Raw genomic sequence first — 24,157 nt, forward strand, 5'->3', positions numbered from 1 at the left:
TGCCAACCAGGTGCAGGCTGTTTGAAATTGAACGATAACTCCCAAAGCAGATCAACCATCTTGTTACATTCTGCGAGTCTTGGAAGTTCTTTAAATGTGGTGTCTCTGCAAAAGTGTTTGGCAAAGTGATAATCTATTATCACAACTTTTGACCTCTGCACAAGATTCAGTTCATTAATTCTGAACCTCGGAATCCTTTGGTCTGTCTTTTGTCCTGGTGTCAAGGCAGCTATCATGCCCATCCCATGAAATGTCCCTTTCCCATCAATTGTTAGAATATTATGATCTACATTGTCTGCAGCAAATAAGACTGTCGTGTTCAACACATCAATATCCTTACCAAGCATGTTTGGTGCAGTACAATTTGCAGCATTCATTTCAAACCTCTGCAGTTCAGAATAGGAAGAGCAGAATCCCATCTTATTCAGCATATCTACAATGAACCGAGACCGGTTTAAGTGGTGCATTTGCACTGCTAGGCCAATTTGCAAAGGGGCAAGGACAGCTCGTGGTCGGACTGCCTGTATGATTGCGTGGCCAATACTAGCAATTTTCTGCTCTGTCTCTTTACCGACAAACAAAGCTTTTAACACAATGTGGAGTGATTGTGGAATATAATCAAGGGCATTCTGTAGTTTAGTGTCTCTGTAGTCGGGTACTCATTAACAGGTGGAACATTAGTCATTATGTCACTTTTTATGAGTTTTGCAGCTGTTTCAAGTAAGTGTCTCTTCTCAGACTCTTCATCACTGTTTTGTTTTGTGTTGTTATAGTAGGATCTGAGTATGTCTGATGTTTTCTCTCTTATTGTAACAATACAATCCAAGCCATCTCCTTCTGCAATAAATATGCTATTTGCATATCGTTGCATCAGCAATGTTTTTAGGTATTGATTACTATATGGGATGGAATCGACCTTAGATAAATACTCTTGCATTTTACACCTAAGTGCAGAAACGGTCAGCTGTCCATCATCATTCGTTTCAAAGTAAGCACACATTTTTGAGAAGGCTTGTTCTTGGTCCTCATTCTTTGGCCTTCCAGACTTTCTCCGCTTTGGATTACAATCAGGCTGAAATTCCATGGGAACATCACGGTCACACCGGAAATGTGTGCTACAAGCATTATGATACACACAGTCTGCAGCATGTAGATCACTATTATAGTATTCAATTCTACCTTTGACTTTGAACGACCACTCATCATTTCGTTTATCACAGCTTTGCAATATAGACTTTGCAAAGTTGTCTGTTTTCACGTAACTGTAATCATAGTTATATATTTTCTTCTATTGAGATATATAGCCATTTTAAGCTTGGTCTGCCGCCATTTTGGACGCCATCTTGAAAATTAAGCCTTTCTGGAAGGTGTATTTTCCTAGATTTTTAGTATGTTAGTGAACATGCCCAGAGGTACCAGAATCAGTTGAGAAATCCTTTGCACCATATTCTCAATTTGAGATATAGCCATTTTAATATCTCCACCGCCATCTGGGACGCCATCTTGGAAATGGCGGCTTTCGGGGGGGTCGATTTTGGTCGACTTTTAGTATGTTATTTAGCACACCCAATACTATCGGAATCCATCGAAAAACCTTTTGTATCAATTTTGGGTTAAGTGCTTTTTTTTCATAGATTGACTCGCCTAGTTCTGGACTCTGTATCTGTGTTCAGTGTTCATGGAGTTCTGGACGTTACCATTCTGTACGTCACCATCACCTGCCGCGTCTCCGGCGTGAGACGACGGCCAGCCATCACCACCTGTCGCCGTTTGCCTGGAGTGGGACACCGTCTTCGCTCTCTAATTCTCTACGGGAGGTTTTCCAGTGTTCCCACTCCAGACGTCAAGCCGGCTCGTCATCGCTCCCGATTCCACGGGAGGAAGATGTCTCATCGTGATCCTCGTTCCTGGGGTGAGGCTCGTCGTCGCTCCCTAGTATTCCACGGGAGGACGGCGTGTTCCCATCCCGGTCCCCTGGGACCCCTGTGTTCTGCGCTGCCCGTCTGCAGCATCCGAGGAGGATCTCCGTGCCAAGCCTGGAGTGGTGTTCCCACTCCAGACGTCAAGACGGCGCGCATCGCTCCCTATTTCCACGGGAGGATGGCGTCTCTTCGCCCCGGTCCCCTGGGACCCCTTTGTTCTGCGCTGCCCGTCTGCAGCATCTGAGGAGGATCTCCGTGCCCAGGCCCCCGCTGTCGGGCCCCTGTTCCCGTGCCAGGCCTCCGCCGTCGGGCCCCTATCCCCGTGCCAGGCCTCCGCCGTCGGAACCCTGTCCTCATCCCTGTAAGCAGCTCTGGCCCTCGCCCTGTCCAAGGCCTTAACCCTGTTCTCTGTCCCTGTCTCCAGCCCGCCTCTCCAGGCCTTTGTCCCTGTCCCCCTCTCCAGTGCCCCTGGTCCTGGCCCTGACACTTAGCCCTGGTCCTTAGCCCTGGCCCTTAGCCTTAGTCCCTTAGCCTGTTCGCCTCTTAAAGGCACAGTGCCGCATTTTCCATATTGCCTTGACTCTAGTGGTTTTGTGTTTTCCCTTAAAGGGACTGTGCCGCTTTTTGTTCTATAATAAATATTTGCCCTGTTTTGGCTTACTCTCATACCTGTCTTGTGTTGTGCGATTGGGGTCGGTTACAAACCATAACAAGTAGTAGTAGTAGTAGTAGTAGTAGTAGTAGTAGTAGTAGTAGTAGTAGTAGTAGTAGTAGTAGTAGTAGTAGTAGTAGTAGTAGTAGTAGTAGTAGTAGTAGGTAGTAGTGTGGTGGAACCGGATTCATCAAGTATGGATGTGGACAGATCTTCGTGATCAATTTAGATTTATTAGTGAAACACGTGGATCAAAGTACATGTGAGAGAGGTCAATGAGCTTGGTTTCCATCATTGCCACCTAGAAAACTCTGAGAGAGATCAATGGACTCTCTTGTGGACTGTCCATGATGGGAGCTAAGGGGGGGCATTGGCCCTCCTAGGTGTGAGATTTAAGCTATTGTCTTGGAATAAAGTAGTAGTAGTAGTAGCAGTAGTAGTGGTAGTAGTAGCAGTAGTGGTAGTAGTAGTGGTAGTAGCAATAGTAGTGGTAGTAGCAGTAGTAGTAGCACTCTACCGCTAAGATAATATAAGATAAGATATTCCTTTATTGATCCCCTTGCGGAAATGCAGGTGTCATAACAGTAGGGGGAGGTGAGGTACAGGTATACAGTCAAGGTAATAGGAAGACAATAAATATAGGCAATAAAAAACTATATGAACTCAGAGCTGAATGTCTTGCTGCTTTGTAGGTTAATGAGTTGATGAACCCGACGACTTGGCTGGACGCAGGCGCCCAGGTGTTCTACTCCTTTGGCCTGGCCTGGGGAGGGCTCATCTCTTTCTCTAGCTACAACCCCATTCAGTAAGGGACTGACAATTTTGTTCTATTCATTTAAATTCAGTTCAGTTCGTTTCAATTGAGCTTTCATTTATTTTAATTTTATATTATAATTATTTGTATTATTAAAAGTACATACAATAATATGTCAGAGATGTTTTGTGCTGATACAATAGTACAATATCGATCTAGATGGCCTATTTAATTGGTTTAAAAAACACCAATGCAATTATACCAAACTAATATTCTATGACATAGAAATAGGTTCTAGTAGGTTCCTAGTTAGATTATGGCTGCTCCTGGCAGCAGGTTGGTGCCTTGCTGTCGTGAATGTGTGAGTGAATGTGTGGGGCGGACCTAGCACATTTGGCGCCCTAGGCGAGGTTCACCCCTGCGCCCCCCCCCCCCCCCCCCCCCCAAATCAAAACATCGCAGCGCTACCGACCGGTTAACCCTTTTCACTGCGACAATACACAGAAGGTTAACCCTTTCACGACCGTCGGTTGTGTGATAGTAAAGGGTTAACCCTCTGTCGTGTGGCAGTGAAAGGGTTAACAGTTATACAGTAAAGTACTGCACCTTTATTTTTTACAAGCAAGAACAAGAGCTAAGAATAAATGTAAAGTGCACACTAAAGAATTAAAACAAATAAACAACTTAGCTAACACACAATAATAATAATATTATTATTATTATTATTATTATTATTATTATTATTATTATTATTATTATTATTATTATTATTATTAATAATAATAATAATAATAATAATAATAATAATAATAATAATAATAATAATAATAATAATAATAATAATAATAATAATAATAATAATAATAATAATAATAATAATAATAATAATAATAATAATAATAATAATAATAATAATAATAATAATAATAATAATAATAATAATAATAATAATAATAATAATAATAATAATAATAATAATAATAATAATAATAATTATTATTATTATTATTATTATTATTATTGTGTGTTAGCTAAGTTGTTTATTTGTTTTAATTCTTTAGTGTGCACTTTACATTTATTCTTAGCTCTAAAACAATAAAGAATGTGCAAATTTGCTTTCAAAGAAAATTAAGAAGAAATGTAAAGTGCACACTAAAGAATTCAAACAAACAACTTAGCTAACAATCAATAATAATAATAATAATAATAATAATAACAATAACAAACAATAAAATAACGTGCACATTTGCTTTAAAAGAAAATGATGTATTGTAAAATATGTTACACATATATAATCAAAATATAATATGCTAAATAAACAAACAAATAAATAAAAATTACTAATTCACTTTGTCTAAAGAACTATTTACATTCCACTCCCTATCATCACACTTCAAGGTTAGCCTGTAGCTCCTACTGGTTTCCATTTACAGTGCAATCCTTCTGGCCTTCCTCGCTGCAAAGTCATCAATCACATCAAATTTTCCAACTCCTGAGCCAGCTCCTTCCCATCCAAATCAGATTGCCCTCCATGGTTTAAGGTGTGTACAAGTGCCTCTGCTTCCTTCATCAGCTCTTGGTGTGGCAGGTCTTGGAAGTTGTACAAAATTGCATACCTTTCACCTTGGCACGTTTCTCGTCTTCTTCTTTTCTTCTCTTTTTATACTGGATGGCCGGATGGCTTTTGCCTCTTCATAGTTCTCTAACGTTAGTCTTTCTTTCCTCAACGCTCAATTCTATAAACACTTGACCGATACCCATCAATGCACAGCGCTCTAGCATGTTCTGACTGTGAACACCTGAAGCTGAGGCTCAGACCGACCGACCGTTTTAGATTTTTGGCTCATTTCCCCTTATGTTATAAATTCTTTTATGCAAAAATAATGGTTGCAGATATAGAGCGGGCACCAAAACTGCGCAGAGCAAAAAAAAGTATAAATACAAAATAAAAAATGTAAACATTTTTGTCTCTGGGTGGCGCCCTATAGGCAACCGCCTATATCGCCTGTAGGAAGCTCCGCCCCTGAGTGAATGAAAGGGTTAACATAAAATGAAACAGCAAATTATTAGGTTCATGTACTGTACTGTACTGTATTCTACCTCGCCCAGAATCACAATAGACCTTATGATGAATTGAAAATGGGGGACCTTGATGTAAACAAGACGAAAGTCTTTCTCTGGTCTGCATCCCCTTAACAATTGTGTTTATTGAGCCGTACTGTATTGTACCCATTCTGCAATCTGTTAATAAAATGTTCAATCAATCAATCAAACCTGTTCGCCGTATACATCAGACTCAGTGTGCGCGCGCATCACCGGGGCAGAAAGGAATGTAATCCTGGTCAGAACAACGGGGCAGACTACAATATATTTGCATTTATTAGCCATGCTAGCGATCTAAAGTTAAGCCATCCTAGGTTGTCAAAGTGGGCAGGGGTGAGGTGGGTTCTAGGAGTAAGGTCAAGCAGTAGGTTACTTCTACAAAGTGAATGACTTTGTCAGTGAACATCTTTCTGTGTTGTAGGACTGAGGCCCGAATGCCATTTGGACATTCATTGCTGTTTTACGAATGAAGCTCTGAACACAAAAACATGTTCAGAAATGTAGGAGTACCGTAGGAGCTCGACAGAGCAACTGTTTACATTTATAAAAACCGGGAATTATTATTATTCCAACGTTATTTAATAATACAAAAATATATATGAATACACTCTTTTTGGATTAAAGTGTCCACATAAATGGCATCTTAGGCTCTCCTCCTTATTTCCTTTCACAAGCAACAACTGCCAACAAGATGCCATCATTCTGTCGGTCGTTACCGGCTGCACCTCGATATACGCTGCCACCGTCATCTACTCCATCATCGGCTTCAGGGCCACAGAGAAGTTTGACGACTGCATGAACGGGTGAGACAGAGCAAAATCGTGTAGTTACTGTATGTCAAAGTTGTATTCATCACATACTCATTGTTGCACATGTTTCCCCTGTCCTCACCCCCCCCCCCTAGACTGTGCATGCATCAAGGGGGAAATAATCTCAGTAAACCATTAAGAAAAAAAAAAAAGTTAAAAGCTCAACTCTCAATACGTGGAGTTGTAACATTTCTTGTAAAATGTCTTGTAAAAAAAGGTTTTGATAGTGTAACACAGTATTTTTCCCCTGGGAGAGGACATTCCGGATTAAATGTGCATCTTTCATCTGTTGAGGTTTAAGGTAAGGCATTAGGGCTCCAAGGTTAAGGTTAGAGTAAAGATAAGAGTTAGGTTTATATACACAGTAAGGTTAAGGATAGGGTTAAGATAAGAGTTTTATAAAGAGTTTTATAAAGAACCATAAACACCCCTCCTCAATGTTTGATTTACCATCTAGAATGTAGGCTACTTAACGTCTCCCATTTCCCCCCCAGGAACATCATGATACTGTTAAATACCTTTAATCTCCCTGAAGACAGCATCACTACAGACAATTACCAGGCAGCTTTTGACAGTCTGAACAGCACGTATCCAGCCATAGTCAGTGGGTTGGATATCACATTCTGTGACCATCAGAAACTACTCAGTGAGGTAACGTTAACAACTGCTCAACTAGATTCAGCATCAGTTATCATGTGACTTAAAGGAACACGCCAACATTATGGGAAATGTGCTTACCATCTTCTCCAGTGTCAAACAAGAAGAAAGTCTGCAGCCTGATTGCTTTCAATTGAACAGTATGTTCTTGTCTGACTCTGGAGAAGATAAGCGCATTTCCCATAATGTTGGTGTGTTCCTAAAGGAAAGTCTTGCCTTCTAGAATTTATTGTTAACATTAGTCTTCTTTTAGTGTGTGTTGGTGCAAGTCAATCAAATCAAATCGAAAACTTTCGCCACAATATTGCAAATTTTTTAATTTTTTATAAATCAAATGTTATGGTGATAAAACATGGTCACCCTAACAAAGAAAACATGTAGCTGCCCTCCCTCTTCGCTTTCTCTCTCTTTGACCCTTACCCAAATATATCATGGTAGTATTATGGTCATTTTAGTTTTACCATCCTCATGATAACACTTTTGTACTTAAATAATACCATGGTATAATCCAATTTACACCAATCGTAATATCATGATATTTCACATAATATACATCATATTTTCATCACTACCATCATTGTCGTGACCAAAACATTGATGGAAATACCATGATACTTTTTCTTAAGACATATATTTAAAAGGAATTACAACTAGGGATGTCCGATATTATCGGCCTACCGATATCGGCATTAAAATGTGATATCGGAAAATATCGGTATCGGTTTCAAAAAAAAAAATATATATATATATATATATTTTTTTTTTTACATTTCTATAGAAATGATGTCCGATATTATCGGCCTACCGATATTATCGGCCGATATCGGCATTAAAATGTGATATCGGTTGATATCGGTATCGGAAATTAAGAGTTGGACAATATCGGTATATCGGTATTGGTAAAAAAGCCAATATTGAGCATCCCTAATTACAACAATAAACACTTTCACACAGCAGCCATTTTGCTTCTACTATGTCATGCTCAGGTTGGGAGAAATGGTCGTCATGTGAATATCAAATTTCAGTTTCAAGTTTGCTTTTATTTGTCACATGTAAAGTGAAATGCTTGGTTCTGTATGAGCCCCTGAGAATGTGCTTCATACTGTAAAAAAGAAAAAAAGTAAGTAAAAGAGGAATAAAGTCCCAACACTATACAAATATACAATATAGCCTACAAACTAAAGTACAACCTAAGTACAATGAAAGTACAATGAGGTAAAAATTATAATAATAGATAGGTAATAAATAAATAAATAAATAAATAAATAAATAGATAAAATATGGTGTGTTAAGTGTTTAAAGTGTCTAAAATATGGTCAATAATACAACAGGGACAGGGTATCAAGCCCCCTTTCAACCCTATCTGTGTATAATATACGGTATATGGTAATAATATACAGTATAATATATGGTTGAGCTGCATGATAACAGCAATGGTGTACCTGTGTAGGGTGTGGAGGGTACAGGTCTGGCCTTCATTGTGTTCACGGAGGCCATCGTCAAGATGCCCATCTCTCCTATCTGGGCCGTCCTCTTCTTCATCATGCTGTTCTGTCTCGGACTGTCCACCATGTTTGGGACCATAGAGGGAGTGGTGGTTCCCTTACAGGACCTCAATGTGTTTCCTCGAAGGTGGCCCAAGGAGGTGTTTACCGGTGAGACTTCATCCACATCTCCTGACAGCTATGGAATTTTAGACTTCCAGACTAAACTAATGTGTATCAATTTGGCAGTGGTGGAACAAGTACACAGTTCCTTTACTTAAGTAAAAGTAAAGAAGTATTTGCTATTGAATGTACTGAAGTATCTAAAGTAAAAGTACACATTCTACATGATGTTTGTGTATCCATTGACCTTTATAGGTTGTGTTAAAGTGGAATGTGGTCCAGTTATGCTGCTCTGATTACATCCTCTTGAAGGTGACAGGCTTCAAATGTGAAAGTATATAATCTTCATGAATCTTTTATTTTGTATATTGTGTTTTCTATGCAAAATCCTTTTCTTCAAAGTAACTAATAACTTATGGGTTCAGATAAATGTAGTGGAGTAAAAAGTACAATATTTTCCTTGAAATGTAGTGGAGTAAAAGTATAAAGTTCCCGAAAATACTCACATAAAGTACAAGTAGCTCGAAATTTTACTTAAGTACAGTACTTGAGTGAAAATAATACTTAGTTACTTTCCACCACTGGTTGTCCTGGAGATGCCAATGGTTGAGAGCCACAGGCACATAATGGCCATTCATACCATTCAAGAATAGGTTATTTACATTTACATTTACATTTACATTTAGTCATTTAGCTGACGCTTTTATCCAAAGCGACTTACAAGTTCTGTACGACAAGCCATCAGGAAGAGCACAACTCTATCAGCTTATAGGAGTGACTATTCTGATCAGGTTTGACTTTATCCACTGTTATTCTCCTAAACTACAGTAAAGACAGCTATGGAATTCTAGACTTAATATTATCCAACAACAAAAATCTTCTCAGATGGGGTCCCCGTGACAAATTCCTATCAAATACGGGTCCACTGACTAATCCACTGACTGAGTTAAAACCATGTCGTTTTGGCAGAGTAAGAGAGGTGAAAAGGTATATTTTCATAACTGAATAAATAGGAAAATTGGGTCCTTCGAACACAGTTTGAAGCTTGAAAAGTTCCTGGAAAATGTCAACTTTACACTGAAGAACCATAGGCAATAAGATAGATACCCAATTTACTCTCAGTGTGTTCAGTGCTGCAAGCCGGATGGAAGCGGATATGGACCAGCTAGCCTAGCTTAGAGCTCCAGGAGAGGTGTTTTTGGCCAACAGCTGTTGATCCACTTCCATTCTAGGCTAGTTTCACACACAAAACTATTCGGCTGCAAGCTTGCAACCAGATAGCTTTCTACCGAACGCAACGGAATAGGTATCTATCTCCTTGTCTGACTCTGGAGAAGTCAAGTAAGCACATTTCCCATAATATTGGTGTGTTCTTTTAACCTCAGTGGAGACCCCACGTCGCACCATAACCTAAAAAGTATTTTTGTGATTGATTTTCGAAGATATACTGTACCGATTTTCTACTTTGAGGCTTGGCCACTTAGTGACAACCTGCTGCCACTGAGTTTTTTTTTTCTGGTTTCCACTAAATCAAGCTGTTATTTTTCTGTGTGTTTCAGGTATAACGTGTTTCGTGTCCTGCATCATCGCTCTACTGTTTGCACAGGGTTCAGGGAGCTACTGGCTGGTGCTGTTCGACAGCTTCGCTGGCTCCATTCCCCTCTTAACCATAGCCTTCTTTGAGATGATCGCTGTGGTCTACATATATGGCATAGACAGGTGATTAAAGAGATTAAAGAGAGATTAAAGCTTGAGGGGGGGGGGGGGCAGTTCCTATCTATTGTTTTTGACCCTGTATGCCTACCATAAACATTGGGACAATGTGACCGCACAATATTACATTTCAAATGTAATTTTGAAATTTGTTGCCCTTCTAGATTGCCCCCCAAAACTATGTTCTTATGTGTATCATTACCCTAGCAGTAACCTAGGTCCTCTCATTCCCTTACAAAAAGGTATCATGGTATTTCCAAAAAGGTATCATGGTATTTCCATAATTTCTGGTCACTATGGTAGTATGGAAATACCATGATATTACCATCAGTATCATGGTTTAAATTAGATGATATCATGGTATCATTTAAGTATAAAATTGGTACCATGATGAAGGCCATGTTATGAAGTAGTAATACAAAGGTATCATGGTAGTCGGTTGGTACCATGATGGTAATATCAGTGTTTCCATGGTACAGCCTTGGAAAAAGTAATATATCACCATGGTACCAATTTTATACTTAAATGATACCACAATATCATCTCATTGAAGCCACGCTACTGATGGTAATATCATGGTATTTGATCATGGTATGATAGCATGTACAATAATGCTGTATAGACAGTATATATATATCCACATCTGTCTGTACATACCTGCATATAATCCTTTTTACATATCTGTAGATACTATATCTACATGTACATATCCTTTGCCTACTCTTGCTAGTTATGCTGCTGGCCAGTATGATTACTAGTACCATATTGTCTTTATACCTGTATCACTGTACATATTAATATTACAACTCTGTGGGCGGCTACGTGGTGCAGTGGGCAAGGCACTCACCACGAATACTGGAGGCTGGGCTCAAACAGATCATCTCCCTGTTCGAGCCCAGCGCTCCACATTGCTTTCAGTTTAGCTGGTCGTCCGCACTAATACACATTTGCAGTATTAGGGGGAGGGAAACTGATGGGTGGGGATCGGGCGGCGTCTATGCCAAATACAACGCCGTTTGGTTTCCGGGTTCCTCTGATTGGCCACTAAGCCCATGTGACCGCACGCTAGCACGCCCCCCTTATCCAGCCAGCGGGGCGAGACTCGGTCCAGCTCCAGCAGCAGCGGCCGTCTTCTCTCTGAGGCGGCTCGTTCTTATTAATCCCCCATTGTTCAGGTCGACATGGTCGCACAAACACCCGTTGGAGGAGTAGTGGGGGATTGCAGAATGGGTACAATACAGTACGGCGCAATACACACAATTGTTAAGGGGATGCAGACCAGAGAAAAACGTTTGTCTTGTTTACATCAGGGTCCCCCATTTTCAATTCATATTGACATTTATGACATACACAACATACATGACATTAACATGTCTAACAAGCACAGAGTTGCCAGTCGATAATTCTTGCTATTTAAAAATATTCCTCTTCTTCCAGACAAACGTCTTTCTCTGGTCTGCATCCCCTTAACAATTGTGTGTATTGCGCCGTACTGTATTGTACCCATTCTGCAATCTGTTAAATAAAGTTTCATCCATTCATTCATTCATTCATTTCTCCCCCACTACTCCTCCAACGGGTGTTTGTGCGACCATGTCGACCTGAACAATGGGGGATTAATAAGAACGAGCCGCCTCGGAGAGAATACGGCCGCTGCTGCTGGAGCTGGACCGAGTCTCTCCCCGCTGGCTCTTCCGCTTCACAGCGCGGCAGTGGGCGATAAGGGGGGCGTGCTAGCGCGCGGTCACGTGGGCTTAGTGGCCAATCAGAGGAACCCGGAAACCGAACAGCGGTGTATTTGGCATAGACGCAATCGGGCGTTGTGGACAGCGACTCCTACAGGTCGGTTGGTGCGCCTGCGCAGTAGAATCAGGAAGCGACAGGGGCGGGGCCCCTCCAAAGCCCAGACCCCTGACGCTGAAAGATCGAGCCGCGCAGGTGGAAAGATGCGACTGCTGTTACCTCGAGTATCGGAGGGGACTCGTGCTATGTATGACTTAGTCCACATTGCAGCCGGCTTGTGGGAGGCAATAAACAGCGTTCAAAGACAGGGGAGGGTTGAATTGGATGATACGAAATTGGGATGGGAGAAAAATTTTAAATGGGAGAAAAAGTGGATCAAAAAAAAATATTACAACTCTGTGAATACATCTAAATAGCACTACACTCAGTAGTACTGATTTATATACCCAATATATTCAAGATTCAAGAGTTTTATTCATCACATACATACCACAGGGCATACAGTGAAATTAAATAATATATATATTATACCCAGTTTAATCACTTGTACATGTATATTACTATTGCACTTTACTGTTACATTTGCACTCTGGTGGGATGCCAAACTTATTTTTGTTGTACTGTACTTGTGCTGTATAATGACAATACATTTGAATCTAATCTAATCTAATGTTTAAAATAAATCAATAATAAATAAAAAGTGGCTGGTTTTAATTTATAAATCTGCCTGCTCGCTGTGGCTAGTGGATGAAAACCTCCCCTCACTACTGCTCTCAGAATCAAAGTTGCCCTTTGTCTCAGGTTCAACAGAGACTTGGAGTTCATGATAGGACACAAGCCAAACATCTACTGGCAGGCCACATGGATGGTGATCAGCCCTCTCATCATCCTGACCATCTTCGTGTTCTACCTGATAACTAAAGCTCAGGAGGAGCTCACCTACCTGGTGTGGAACCCTGACTATGTAAGTAGTACATAAGAACTATGTGTGTCTGACTCCCACCAAAACCTGCACGGACTAAACTGCTGACTGCTGATTTAACGTAGTTTTAACTCATTGACTGCCACGCTATTTTCCCATCTTTACTCAATGGCGCCAGCGTTATTGACCATTTTCGTAATGTTTGCGGACCCATCGTGTGTTCTGTATTATAGCTATGGAGACAATAATATGGCTCATTTGACAGGCATTGTTCATAGTCCAAGCCTGACTAACCAGTTCATTTCTACATACTGTAGTTTGTGTGCTATTCCATGCTAAACATCGCCCCTTTTCCAAAATAATCCAGTCTTTTTTCATAGATCGCAAGATATGATGCGTTATATGCATTATGCCCAAATCGTTCTGGTTGTTCACCTGAAACTCCAAATACTTCCAAATCAAAGGTATATACCATGTACATTATGTGTCTTCACAAAATCATCAGGGGGGGGGGTCGTTTTAACTCGAAACTGCTATCGTTACCAAAAGCATGGTTTAGATCCGGTAAAATACGACACTGTGATCGCTACAAAAACATGTTTCAGGTTAGGTAAAATAGACATAGAATAGATCTTACCTTAGCCAGAAGGTACTCCAAAAAGAATAATCCCCAGTGATCCCATTGCCATTGCGATTACTCGTGTATGTGTATACTCGTGTATACGGGAAATAGGTTTGAAGAGATAAAATCTCCGGGCGGCTGGGTGGCGCAGCGGTCTAAGCGCTCGTCACCAACGCGTGAGACACCGGTATCAAATCCGGCTGTCAGCATTGCCTCCGGCTTGGGCCGGCCGTCATACTGACTCAATTGGCAGAGTCAGCGGGAGGGGAGTCGATGGGTGGTAATCTGGTCGTTGTAAACAGCGACTCCTACAGGTCGGTCAGGGCGCCTGCACAGCAAGGACAGGATAGTGTGAGCCTCCCACACGTTACACCTCACCAATGAGAGTCCGCGCTGACAGGTGAAAAGAAGTGGCTGGCTGACTCCGCATGTATCGGAGGGGACATGCGATAGATTCTTCAACCCTCCCTACGACCGACCAGTGGGGGGTACATGCGAGCAACGATCAAGACAGGGGAGGGGGGAATTGGCATGACTAAATTGGGATGGGAGAAAAAACAGAAAAAATAAAAAGAAAAAGTGAATAAAAAAAAAAATAGGTAAAATCTCAGAGCGATCGCTCTGTCGCTCTGTCCTCAGAGGGGGAGGAGTTTTTGCAGAAAATAAATAAAAATTAAAAATGGTCCCCACACTAAACTATCCCAGTTCAAAAGGTAGGCGATACTGCCACCTGGCAGGATTCGATCGTCATTGCAATTTTAACGTAAGCAGCGGTGCAAGGGAGATACAGGGAGGTCCGCGCAGTGGTTAGAATGGGGATCAGAGGGAAAAGATCAAAGGATAAAAACCTGAGTCCGATTATGATATGGCGTGATGTCATTTGCGGTCTCGTTGTAGCGTCCTATGAATGAAGTCACCAGCTGTAATCGAGCTGAATTACTGGTATAATTCTACTACTGGTCACCCAGCGCATACGGTGCCCAAATGGCTGTATCTGTACGACGTACTGTATATCATACCAGTTAGGGTGCCTTGTGTATACTGCACCTTGTGTATACTGTTTACTTTTACTCATAGTAGCTATACAGTATATTCAGATATTTTAAAATAAGAACAAATTCTTTATTGCCAATATTTATTGTAATATATCTGCACCTTTGTTTACACTGTTTACTTTTCTCATATTTTTATATTCAGATCTATTTTTATAGATATTCTTTTATTGCCTATATTTATATCTTTCTACTGTTACCTGCCCTGTTACCAGCTGCTCTCCAGTAGCTGACATATTGAATCAAATGTGACTTTGAGTGAAACGATTTAACGTTCAACTGAAAATGTCAGCATGCATAAAACAGGCAGAGGTTTCCCCATTTGGACCATTTTGGATTTAAGGTTTAGGTGCAATAGAATACATCTGAGTATCTGAGTAGGAAAATATAATGATATATAGTGTGTTACCCAAGGATCTTGAGTTAATTTCATTCAACCAGTTCATGTAATTCTTAAAATTATTCTATCTTATGTCAGATATAAAAACAAAATTCTATTTTGAGGCACTGTGAACCAAACATAATATGTTTGTATTCTAAAAGAAGATTGCAGGCCCTGGCTTGCAAAGATGGTAAGTTAGAGTGCTGTGTTCACTCATAGTTAAAGACAGTAGAGGTTGAGTACTTTCTGGTGATGTATCACATTCACACTTCAAAGTGATTTTACTTTAGAACTGCAAATACATTGGGCTGTCCCAAACCATTTAAAAACAGAGTTACAGTATATGGCTCTTCAGTGTAAGGGTTACATTTTTCAGGAACTTTTCAAGTTTCAAACAGTGTTCCAAAGACCCCATTTTCCTATTCAGTTATGAAAATATACCTTTTCACTTCTCTGACTCTCACTCACTTCTTTGAAACTGCATGGTTTTAACTCAGTCAGTGGATTAGTCAGTGGACCCCCATTTGATATACGTAGGGATTTGTCTCTGGGACCCAATCTGAGACGATTTTTGTTGTTGGATAATACTAAGTCTAGAATTCCATAGCTGTCTTTACTGTAGTTTAGGAAAATAATAGTGGTATAAACCTATGATCAGAATAGTCACTCTTATAGCCTATTCTTTCTTTTGGCTGACTTCTCATGAATAAAATGTAATTCAACTGTTCCTCATTTTTACTGGGGACCCGGACCACACGTTGAGAACCGCTGCCCGACACTAACTGTACTTCTCTCTGGATTGCAGGTTGAATTCCCTGCTCTGGAGACCATACTGTACCCCACGTGGGTCAATGCGGTCATCTTTATTCTGGCAGGGATACCCAGTCTCAGCGTCGTTATTTATGCATTATGTAGAGTGGTCTTTATTCACTGCTGCAAGAAAGGAAAGGATCCACAGTTGGAATAAACTACTATGCTGTTTATTCAGTGGTAACACTGAAACTATTATTTAAATAAATAAATAAATAAATAAATAAATACAATTATTTTAAATACATTTCAGTGTTGAAATTGTTGCACTGATTTTGTACAAGCACTACTATGTATCTTTTATACATATACTATTATATCTTTCTATGTATTATTAAGTGCTAGGAACAATGATGTGTAGATGAACAATCTCATTCATACTGACATTTACTGATGCTCTGCATGTCTCGTTGGGTGCAGGATCACCGTTTTTCAATGTGGTTACTCATTGCATTGATTTGTCTGCCATTACGGTTACTTATTGCACTCATTTTGAATATTATGCACAGCAAAGTTTTATGTTGTATTTGTTTGTACATAGTCTGCTCATGAATATTGTCATAAAAATATATTAAATCAATTCTGACATTAAAAAGATAAATCAACTGATTATTTCCCCACTGAACTGTCTGAACGGCCCTGTTGACCTTGGGAAGACTGACGCAACCCTCCATATAAAAACCAACCCTCCATATAAAAACCAGTACTTCACTGTCAGAAGTTATTACATGTATGCAGATGATATACCCTACTTTGCCACTGATGTTTCCATAGACGGCTTAGAGTGTTTTGCGGTGGCTGTGAGGCACGTTACTACTGCATCACGCCCGGTTATCCATTAAACTGGGTCTTGGTACAATCCCCCTAGTACATTTCCACAGTTGTTAGGAGTTACTGCAGGTTGGTTTAGTGCCCTCACAGTAGGCAGACTAAATCGATGGTCTGTCTGACAGAGAGCTGAGGATGGCAGACACAGGGGGATGTAAAACAGGAGAGGAGCGGCCCAGGTGGGCCAACAAGACCCAGTACCTTCTGTCTTGTATTGGCTTTGCTGTGGGAGTAGGCAACGTGTGGCGTTTTCCATACTTTGTCCAGATCCATGGAGGAGGTAAGATGCTTTCCCAAGTAAAAAAAAAAAAAAAGGATACTTAAGTATATTTTCTGAAAATTACTAAAGTTGTGTTATATTGAAACCACAGTTGTACTTGGTGTGTTAAAAGTTGCACATACGATGTGCTTAAAATACACTGAAATTATACTTTTTATTTTCGGTTACTGTTGCTCACGAAAAGAGTAGACTTTTAACAAGTTTATTAAAGTATAACTCACATTTTGGTAAACATCTCAGTTTTACTTAAGGTTTTACTTAAGATTACATTTAAGATTAGAGTATTAACCAATTCATGTCCACGTGGAATTATATAATTTTTAAGGCTGTCAAAGTTATTGCAGTATTAACGCATTAATGCCAGATTCTATTAATGCCACTATTTCTTTTAACTTAGAAAAAAGAGGGGGGGGGAGTGTGTGTCCTCAGCCCTTGTGTGGGTGAATGTAACAAGTTCCTAATGTTTTCTTTCCCCTATTATTTCATGCAAACTTTATTCATTGTTTTAAATTATTATTTTCTTTTAAGTTATTTTGTGCATCACTCTGTTTTGAATTTGATGCAAATTTGCAATGCATGAGGGTCATCCTTTTGTGTTAAATGGCTACATAAAGCAAGCATTTGTTGACTCATGTTGATAAGAGTATTAAAACTTGGAACTTGAAAAAGATCTGTTTAAGGTAGATTAAAAAAAGAAAAAATGTTAGTTAACTATGGACAATCATGCAATTAATCAGATTAAATATTTTAATCAATTGACAGCACTAATAATTTTATTTATAGATGCTTGAAGTGTTGCACAAATCACAATTTTTTTTTTTTTTTTATTATCTTTTCCCTCCTTTTTTCCGTTTTTCTCCCATCCCAATCTTAGTCGTTATGCCAATTCCCAATCCCCTTCCTGGTCGTTGCGCACTCTACCCCCTACCGTCGGTCCGGGAGGGCGGAGACTATCACATGCTTCCTCCGACACATGTGTACCCAGCCCACCGCTTCTTTTCACCTGGCAGCGCGGACTCTCACTGGGAGAGTGTAACGTGTGGAAGGTCACACTACCTCTCTTAGATCCTTCCCTTGCTGTGCAGGCGCCCCAACCGAACTGTAGGAGTCGCTGTTTACAACGACCAGGACCCACCCTCGCCGGGTTTCCCACCCTCTAACACTGCCAATTGTGTTAGTATGGATGGTCGGCCAACCCGGAAGCACCACAACTGGTTTCGATCCCACTGTCTCTGTGGTGGTGGGCAGACGCTTAGTCCGCTGCGCCCCCCTGTTGAATATTTTCAAAGCGGTCAACATACAGGTATGAGGCTACATCACAGGTCTTTCTTAAGTCAATGGAGGCCAAACCCGAGATAAGTCGGGTTAACTCGCCAGCGGTTGGGCGCCAGACCCGAGATTTCTCTGGTTTTGGTCGTTTATTCGATATTTGTATTCATTATTCATCCAGGGACCTTGATGTTACCATAGGGAATGAGTCTGAGGTCGCCAAAGTGCAATACCGGCCGCATCCAGCTAGACGGCGGTATCGAGCACCCTTTGTAACCTTGTATCTTGGCCTGTGTAATGGCCAAATGTCTCCGGTCTCACTTTTCCTTGTCGGCCGAGTGGAGCGGTTCTCCTGGTTCCATTGAATCGCGTCAAATATCCCCGATCCATAATTATGTTGTGGTGGGTTATGCCGTGGACCAAATGGACATTGGATGTACCAGATGGCGATCAAACAATTGGAATATTATTTTTGGAATACTCCCGATCACAGGTAAGGACTATCTGACGTCAATTTTAGCTTGATCCTGCAATGCTTTTATACCGATCGGGCTGATAAGCGTTTTTAGTGTTCAATACGAATGCCGTTACTGACAGTCAAATAATCAGAAACGACCCCCCCCCCCCCCCTTTCATGCATTCATGATTAAACATAATTCCTATGACATAGATGTGATTTGAGAATAGTAGATAGTCTATAGTAGAATTGACGTACAGTATAAGGCTATAACTCAGCATTTCGGGAATTACCCAAGACCACTCTAAAACCATACTTATATTCACCACGGTATAACACGGGGACGTATGGATGGAAAAATTCTATAATATAGAATATAGTTATAGCTCTACAAACAAGGTGACGCACTGATATCTTTTAAAGCGTGGCCTTGCTATGACGGGCTCCATCTAATAGCTGGCGCCGAATGAGTTATACTCGTCTAATTTTGACTTCTCATCATTAGCAGAGATTGCCCCTGTCTGTAACAAATCTTGTGTACATGTATTCCGCGTACAGTGTATACTTTAGTATATCTCAGCCTATATTTCTAAACATCATTCACTGGTGTGGAAGAACACTCCAGGAGACTTGAATGTTGCTAGGTATACAGTAGGTAATTCATCCTTTTGAAAGTCACTATGAATGAATGAATGAATGAATGAATGAATGAATGAATGAATGAATGAATGAATGAATGAATGAATGAATGAATGAATGAATGAATGAATGAATGAAAACTTTATTTAACAGATTGCAGAATGGGTACAATACAGTATGGCCAATACATACAATTGTTAAGGGGATGCAGACCAGAGAAAGACGTTTGTCTTGTTTACATCAGGGTCCCCCATTTTCAATTCATAGTGACATTTATGACATATACAACATATATGACATCATGACATTTATGGCATAGGGACATACATGACATACAGGTATATAGTACTGTTACATTTGTGACATATACGATATGCAAATATACAGTACTGTTACCCATAGATCCTGACAGAGTATATACATATGATGGGGAGGGGACTGTACATTAGGAGGGGGTGGGTGGGAGAGAAATATACATACGGTGGGGAGGAGACTGTACATAGGAGGGGGTGGGTGGGTGGGAGAGAAATATACATACAGTGGGGAGGAGGCTGACTAATAGGAGGGGGTGGGGGGGGGGGGGTTGGACATTTACGGTGACCAGTTTCGAATTGCAGCCTCCCGTAGGTGCTCTTTAAGAGCGGTTTTGAATGTGGGTAGGGATTCACATTCCTTTACAGCTTTGGGTAGGGCGTTCCACATTGATGTGGCATAATTGCGAAACGTGTTTAGTCTCTTGTTTGAGCCGAATCTGGGTTTAACATGATTTGTTGAGCTTCCTCTGGTGTTGTGATCGTGGTATTCACTGACCTTTGGGAAGTATTTTGACATGTACAAGGGTACTATGCATTTTATTTGATCTAAAATGATTGTATCACTCTAATACAAGCTGTTCAAAGTGCTCATTGATGTCAAATCACCTCTGCGTCCCACACCAGAAGCATTTCCTGGGTCCACTTATTATTAATTTCTGGGTGCTCCCGGTTCACGTTCACACCAGGTGGAGCTAGCCACTAATGTAAAGTTCAAGAGGGTTATTTGTAGGCATACACCGGCCTCAATATCAAGCACATACTGTAAAACATTTTAAAATGTCCACAGGAAATTCACTGTATTATTTTACAGATTACTTTTGTTTTTCTACTTTAAGTGTAAATGCCATAAAAATACAGTCAATTAACTTTTATCAAAATATTAACCATTAAATAAAGGTAATTTTTTGTTTTCTTTTTTTACAGTGCACCCTCTCTTTGCATGCAACACAAAATTCACACGTCTGATTTCGCCCTCGTCGTTGGTTCTGCCCTCCGAGCTATCAAGCACAACAGAGTCAAGGGAGCCGTTGAGATTAATTTGAATACGTCTGTAAAAAAGAGTTCCTTACAAGTGCTGCATTTCGAACTTGAATTTTGAGGGCTCAGTGAGTTTTAGCCAACGTTGATACAAATGTCCTGGTACATTCTGTAATGTTTATTGAATATGTTATGAATATATAACACGTGAACAAACATGATAAAGCAATTTTGGGGGAAATGGTTGAGAATTATGTATTATGTGGCCGATGTTAACAATAGACAGTAGTAACACTGGTATGGTCCTTTAAAGGGGCACTTCACCAAATAAAAATGCAGATTTATTTTGCACATAATCTCACGTACACCCAAAAACGGTAAGCAGTTTTCCTTTAGTTTGACAGTTATCGAGAGTAAATTAGGTTGAATATGGCCACCGGTGATGTCATGGGGGACATCAAATCCTCATGTTCATTTCAGCTCCATGAAATTATTGTAGATGAAAATAAAATAGCAATAACTTGTCTGCCAAAACCTCCAGCATGTCAGATAGCAGCAGCCAATAAAAATAATACACTTAATTTGTATAGCACCTTTCAATAATTGCTGGTCAAAGTGCTTCACAGCAGAAAAAAAGATAAAGTGCAGACATATAAAGTCACAGTTTTTCACATTAGGACCCAACGAGGATCTATTAGGTACAATTGCAGTACCTAGAGGAGCTCTTTTGCCTGGAGGTCACTGTTTGATGGCATTACAGATGCTACCGTTTAACCCTTTCACTGCCACACGACAGAAGGTTAACCCTTTACTATCACACAACCGACGGTTGTGTGTGAAAGGGTTAACCGTTTTGGTAGTGTGGCAGTGAAAGGGTTAAGCACAGTGCTGTAGTAAAAACACTTTACACTACATTCTACCACTGCTGGAAGGTCACAGGTCACAGGTTCAAAGTCTCCCCTCACTACACAAACCTCAACAAGCCTCTAGCTGCTCCAGTGGCCAACAGAGGAGGCTGCAGTTGTGCTGGGTAGGTCCCAGCTGTGTGTGTGTGTCTGTGTGTGTGTGACTCCCTTCCTCTGCATAGACTCTCCCACGTCATTGTTTCAGAGAAGAATTGAACCTTCCTTGTTAACCCCTTCACTACCACGCACACTACAGACAGTTAAGCCGGTTGCCTTGTAAAGCATCCTTGGTTTTCTTGAAAGGGACTATATAAATTCAAGCTATTATTATTATTATTGATAATAATAATAATAATAATAATAATAATAATAATAATAATAATAATAATAATAATAATAATAATAATAATAATAATAATAATAATAATAATAATAATAATAATAATAATAATAATAATAATAATAATAATAATAATAATAATAATAATAATAATAATAATAATAATAATAATAATAATAATAATAATAATAATAATAATAATAATAATAATAATAATAATAATAATAATAATAATAATAATAATAATAATAATAATAATAATAATAATAATAATAATAATAATAATAATAATAATAATAATAATAATAATAATAATAATAATAATAATAATAATAATAATAATAATAATAATAATAATAATAATAATAATTATTATTATTATTATTATTATTATTATTTGTTCATTACATTGAAAGTCAAGGTAATAAACAAACTAAAAATAAATAAAAATCCCAGCCATTATTATTATTAAAGGTTAAATAAATGTCCCCAGGTGCGTTCCTCATCCCCTACCTGATAGCGTTGGTGTTCGAGGGGCTGCCTCTGCTCTACCTGGAGCTGGCTATAGGACAGAAGCTTCGCAAAGGCAGCATCGGTGTCTGGAACACCATCTCACCCTATCTGGGAGGAGTCGGTAAGTTGATAGAAAGGAATATTATAGTGGTACAGTATGACAATGGAATTATTCTGTGTGTGTGTGTGTCTATGTTCAAGTTCAAGTTTTGTTTTATTTGTCACATATAAAGTACATTACAGTGAAATGCTTGGTTCTGTATGAGCCCCCTGAGAATGTGCTTCATACAGTAAAAAAAAGTTAAAAGAATAAAGTCCAAACACTATAAAAAATATACAATATACAAACTAAAGTACAAAATTAAGTACAAAATGCAAACAATGAGGTACAAAATGCAAACTTTCTTTAAAGGAAAAATGCAAAAATGAGGTATGGATGTAGTGCAAATCTTTTTGTAATAAATAGATAAAATATGGTGTAGTATTAAAAGTGTTTAAAGTGTCTAAAGTGAATGTTAAAGTGAGAGTGTGCATGTGGATGTGTGTGCAATGAATGTAGATGGATGGGTTAGTGTTGCATAGAGTCATTGAGCATCCTGATGGCCTGGGGATAGAAGCTCCTTCTGAGTCTCTCTGTACTGGCCATGAGACTCTGGTAAAGCTTGCCGGACCGCAGCAGTGCAAAAAGGCAGTTGTTGGGTGACTAGAGTCGTTGACTATTCTCTTAGCCCTGGCCTATACAATGCCTGGTGTAAATGTCATGGAGAGTGGGAAGCCCATCTCCAATTGTGTGTTCGGCTGATCAAGCCACTCTCTGCAGTCTGCTGCAGTCGTGTGGTGCTATTTCAAAACCAGGAGGTGATGTTACCAGTCAGGATGCTCTGTATTGTGCATGAGTAGAAGTTCTTTAAGATCTTCTGATTCACTTTGAACTTCCTTAGGCGCCTAAGGAAGTAGAGGCGCTGCCGTGCCTTCTTCACTATGAGCTTGACGGCGAGCTTGGAGGGGACTATGGTGTTGAATGCTGAGCCGTAGTCAATAAATTGGATTCTTACATAGTTCCCCTGCCTCTTATCCAGGTGTGATGCTGCCGTGTGCAGCACATGGGCTATGGCGTCCTCCGTGGACCTGTTTGATTGATTGATTGATTGAAAAGTTTATTAACAGATTGCAGAATGGGTACAGTACAGTACAGCTCAATACATACAATTGTTAAGGGGATGCAGACCAGAGAAAGACTTTCGACTTGTTTACATCAGGGTCCCCCATTTTCAATTCATCATAACATATATGACATGTTGGGGTGGTATGCAAATTGCAGGGAGTCCAGGGTGTTGGGGAGGGAGGAACAGATGTAGCCCTTTACTAGCTTCTCAAAGCACTTCATGGCTATAGGAAGTGAGAGCTACAAGGCGTCGAGGCGATAGTCATTGAGGAAAGTGTTTTTTTTGGGTACAGGGACAATAGTGGACTTTTTCAAACAGGTGGGGACTGTTCTAGGGACAGATTGAATATGTCAGTGAATACCGGGGCCAGTTGTTCGGCATAGACTTTTAGGACGCGTCCGGGAATGCTGTCTGGACCGGTCCTACTGCTTTCCTGGTATTCACTTTCTTCTCACTTCATGCTCTGTTAACCTGAACACTGAGTCTGAGGCAGTGGCTCTACTTTCTATTGTAGTGGCCTGTAGGCTGTTGTTGGAATTTACAGCCTCAAAGCGTGCATAGAAAGTATTTAGCTCATTTGCCAAGGAGACATCAGTGTGCAGCATGGGGGGGTGCCTTTGTAGTCTGGCATCATTCTGAGGCCTTGCCACATACCTCTGGAATCAGCATCTTCAAACTGAAGCTCCACCTTATCCCTGTATCACCCCTTTACCTCTGTCA

General features: G+C 39.9%; 2 protein-coding genes across 2 annotated transcripts in view; both read left to right on the forward strand.

The window, feature by feature from the left end:
- Window positions 1–15,905, forward strand: part of LOC311226563 (sodium-dependent neutral amino acid transporter B(0)AT1-like) — a gene marked incomplete at both ends in the record, with an annotated part of 32,706 nt that extends 16,801 nt beyond the window's left edge. Inside the window, 7 exons of the mRNA XM_084311983.1 lie at window positions 3,267–3,379; window positions 6,106–6,234; window positions 6,735–6,891; window positions 8,348–8,552; window positions 10,064–10,223; window positions 12,762–12,924; window positions 15,744–15,905. Coding sequence (XP_084168109.1) covers window positions 3,267–3,379; window positions 6,106–6,234; window positions 6,735–6,891; window positions 8,348–8,552; window positions 10,064–10,223; window positions 12,762–12,924; window positions 15,744–15,905 — 1,089 coding nt within the window. The remainder of the gene's footprint in view (window positions 1–3,266; window positions 3,380–6,105; window positions 6,235–6,734; window positions 6,892–8,347; window positions 8,553–10,063; window positions 10,224–12,761; window positions 12,925–15,743) is intronic.
- Window positions 15,906–16,711: 806 nt separating this feature from the next.
- slc6a18 (solute carrier family 6 member 18) overlaps window positions 16,712–24,157 on the forward strand; it is a gene marked incomplete at both ends in the record, with an annotated part of 57,345 nt that continues 49,899 nt past the window's right edge. The window contains 2 exons of the mRNA XM_084311984.1: window positions 16,712–16,856; window positions 22,252–22,392. Coding sequence (XP_084168110.1) covers window positions 16,712–16,856; window positions 22,252–22,392 — 286 coding nt within the window. The remainder of the gene's footprint in view (window positions 16,857–22,251; window positions 22,393–24,157) is intronic.

This window comes from Notolepis coatsorum (genome assembly GCF_963971535.1).
Source record: "Notolepis coatsorum genome assembly, chromosome: 4".
In the NCBI taxonomy this organism is placed as follows: domain Eukaryota; kingdom Metazoa; phylum Chordata; class Actinopteri; order Aulopiformes; family Paralepididae; genus Notolepis; species Notolepis coatsorum.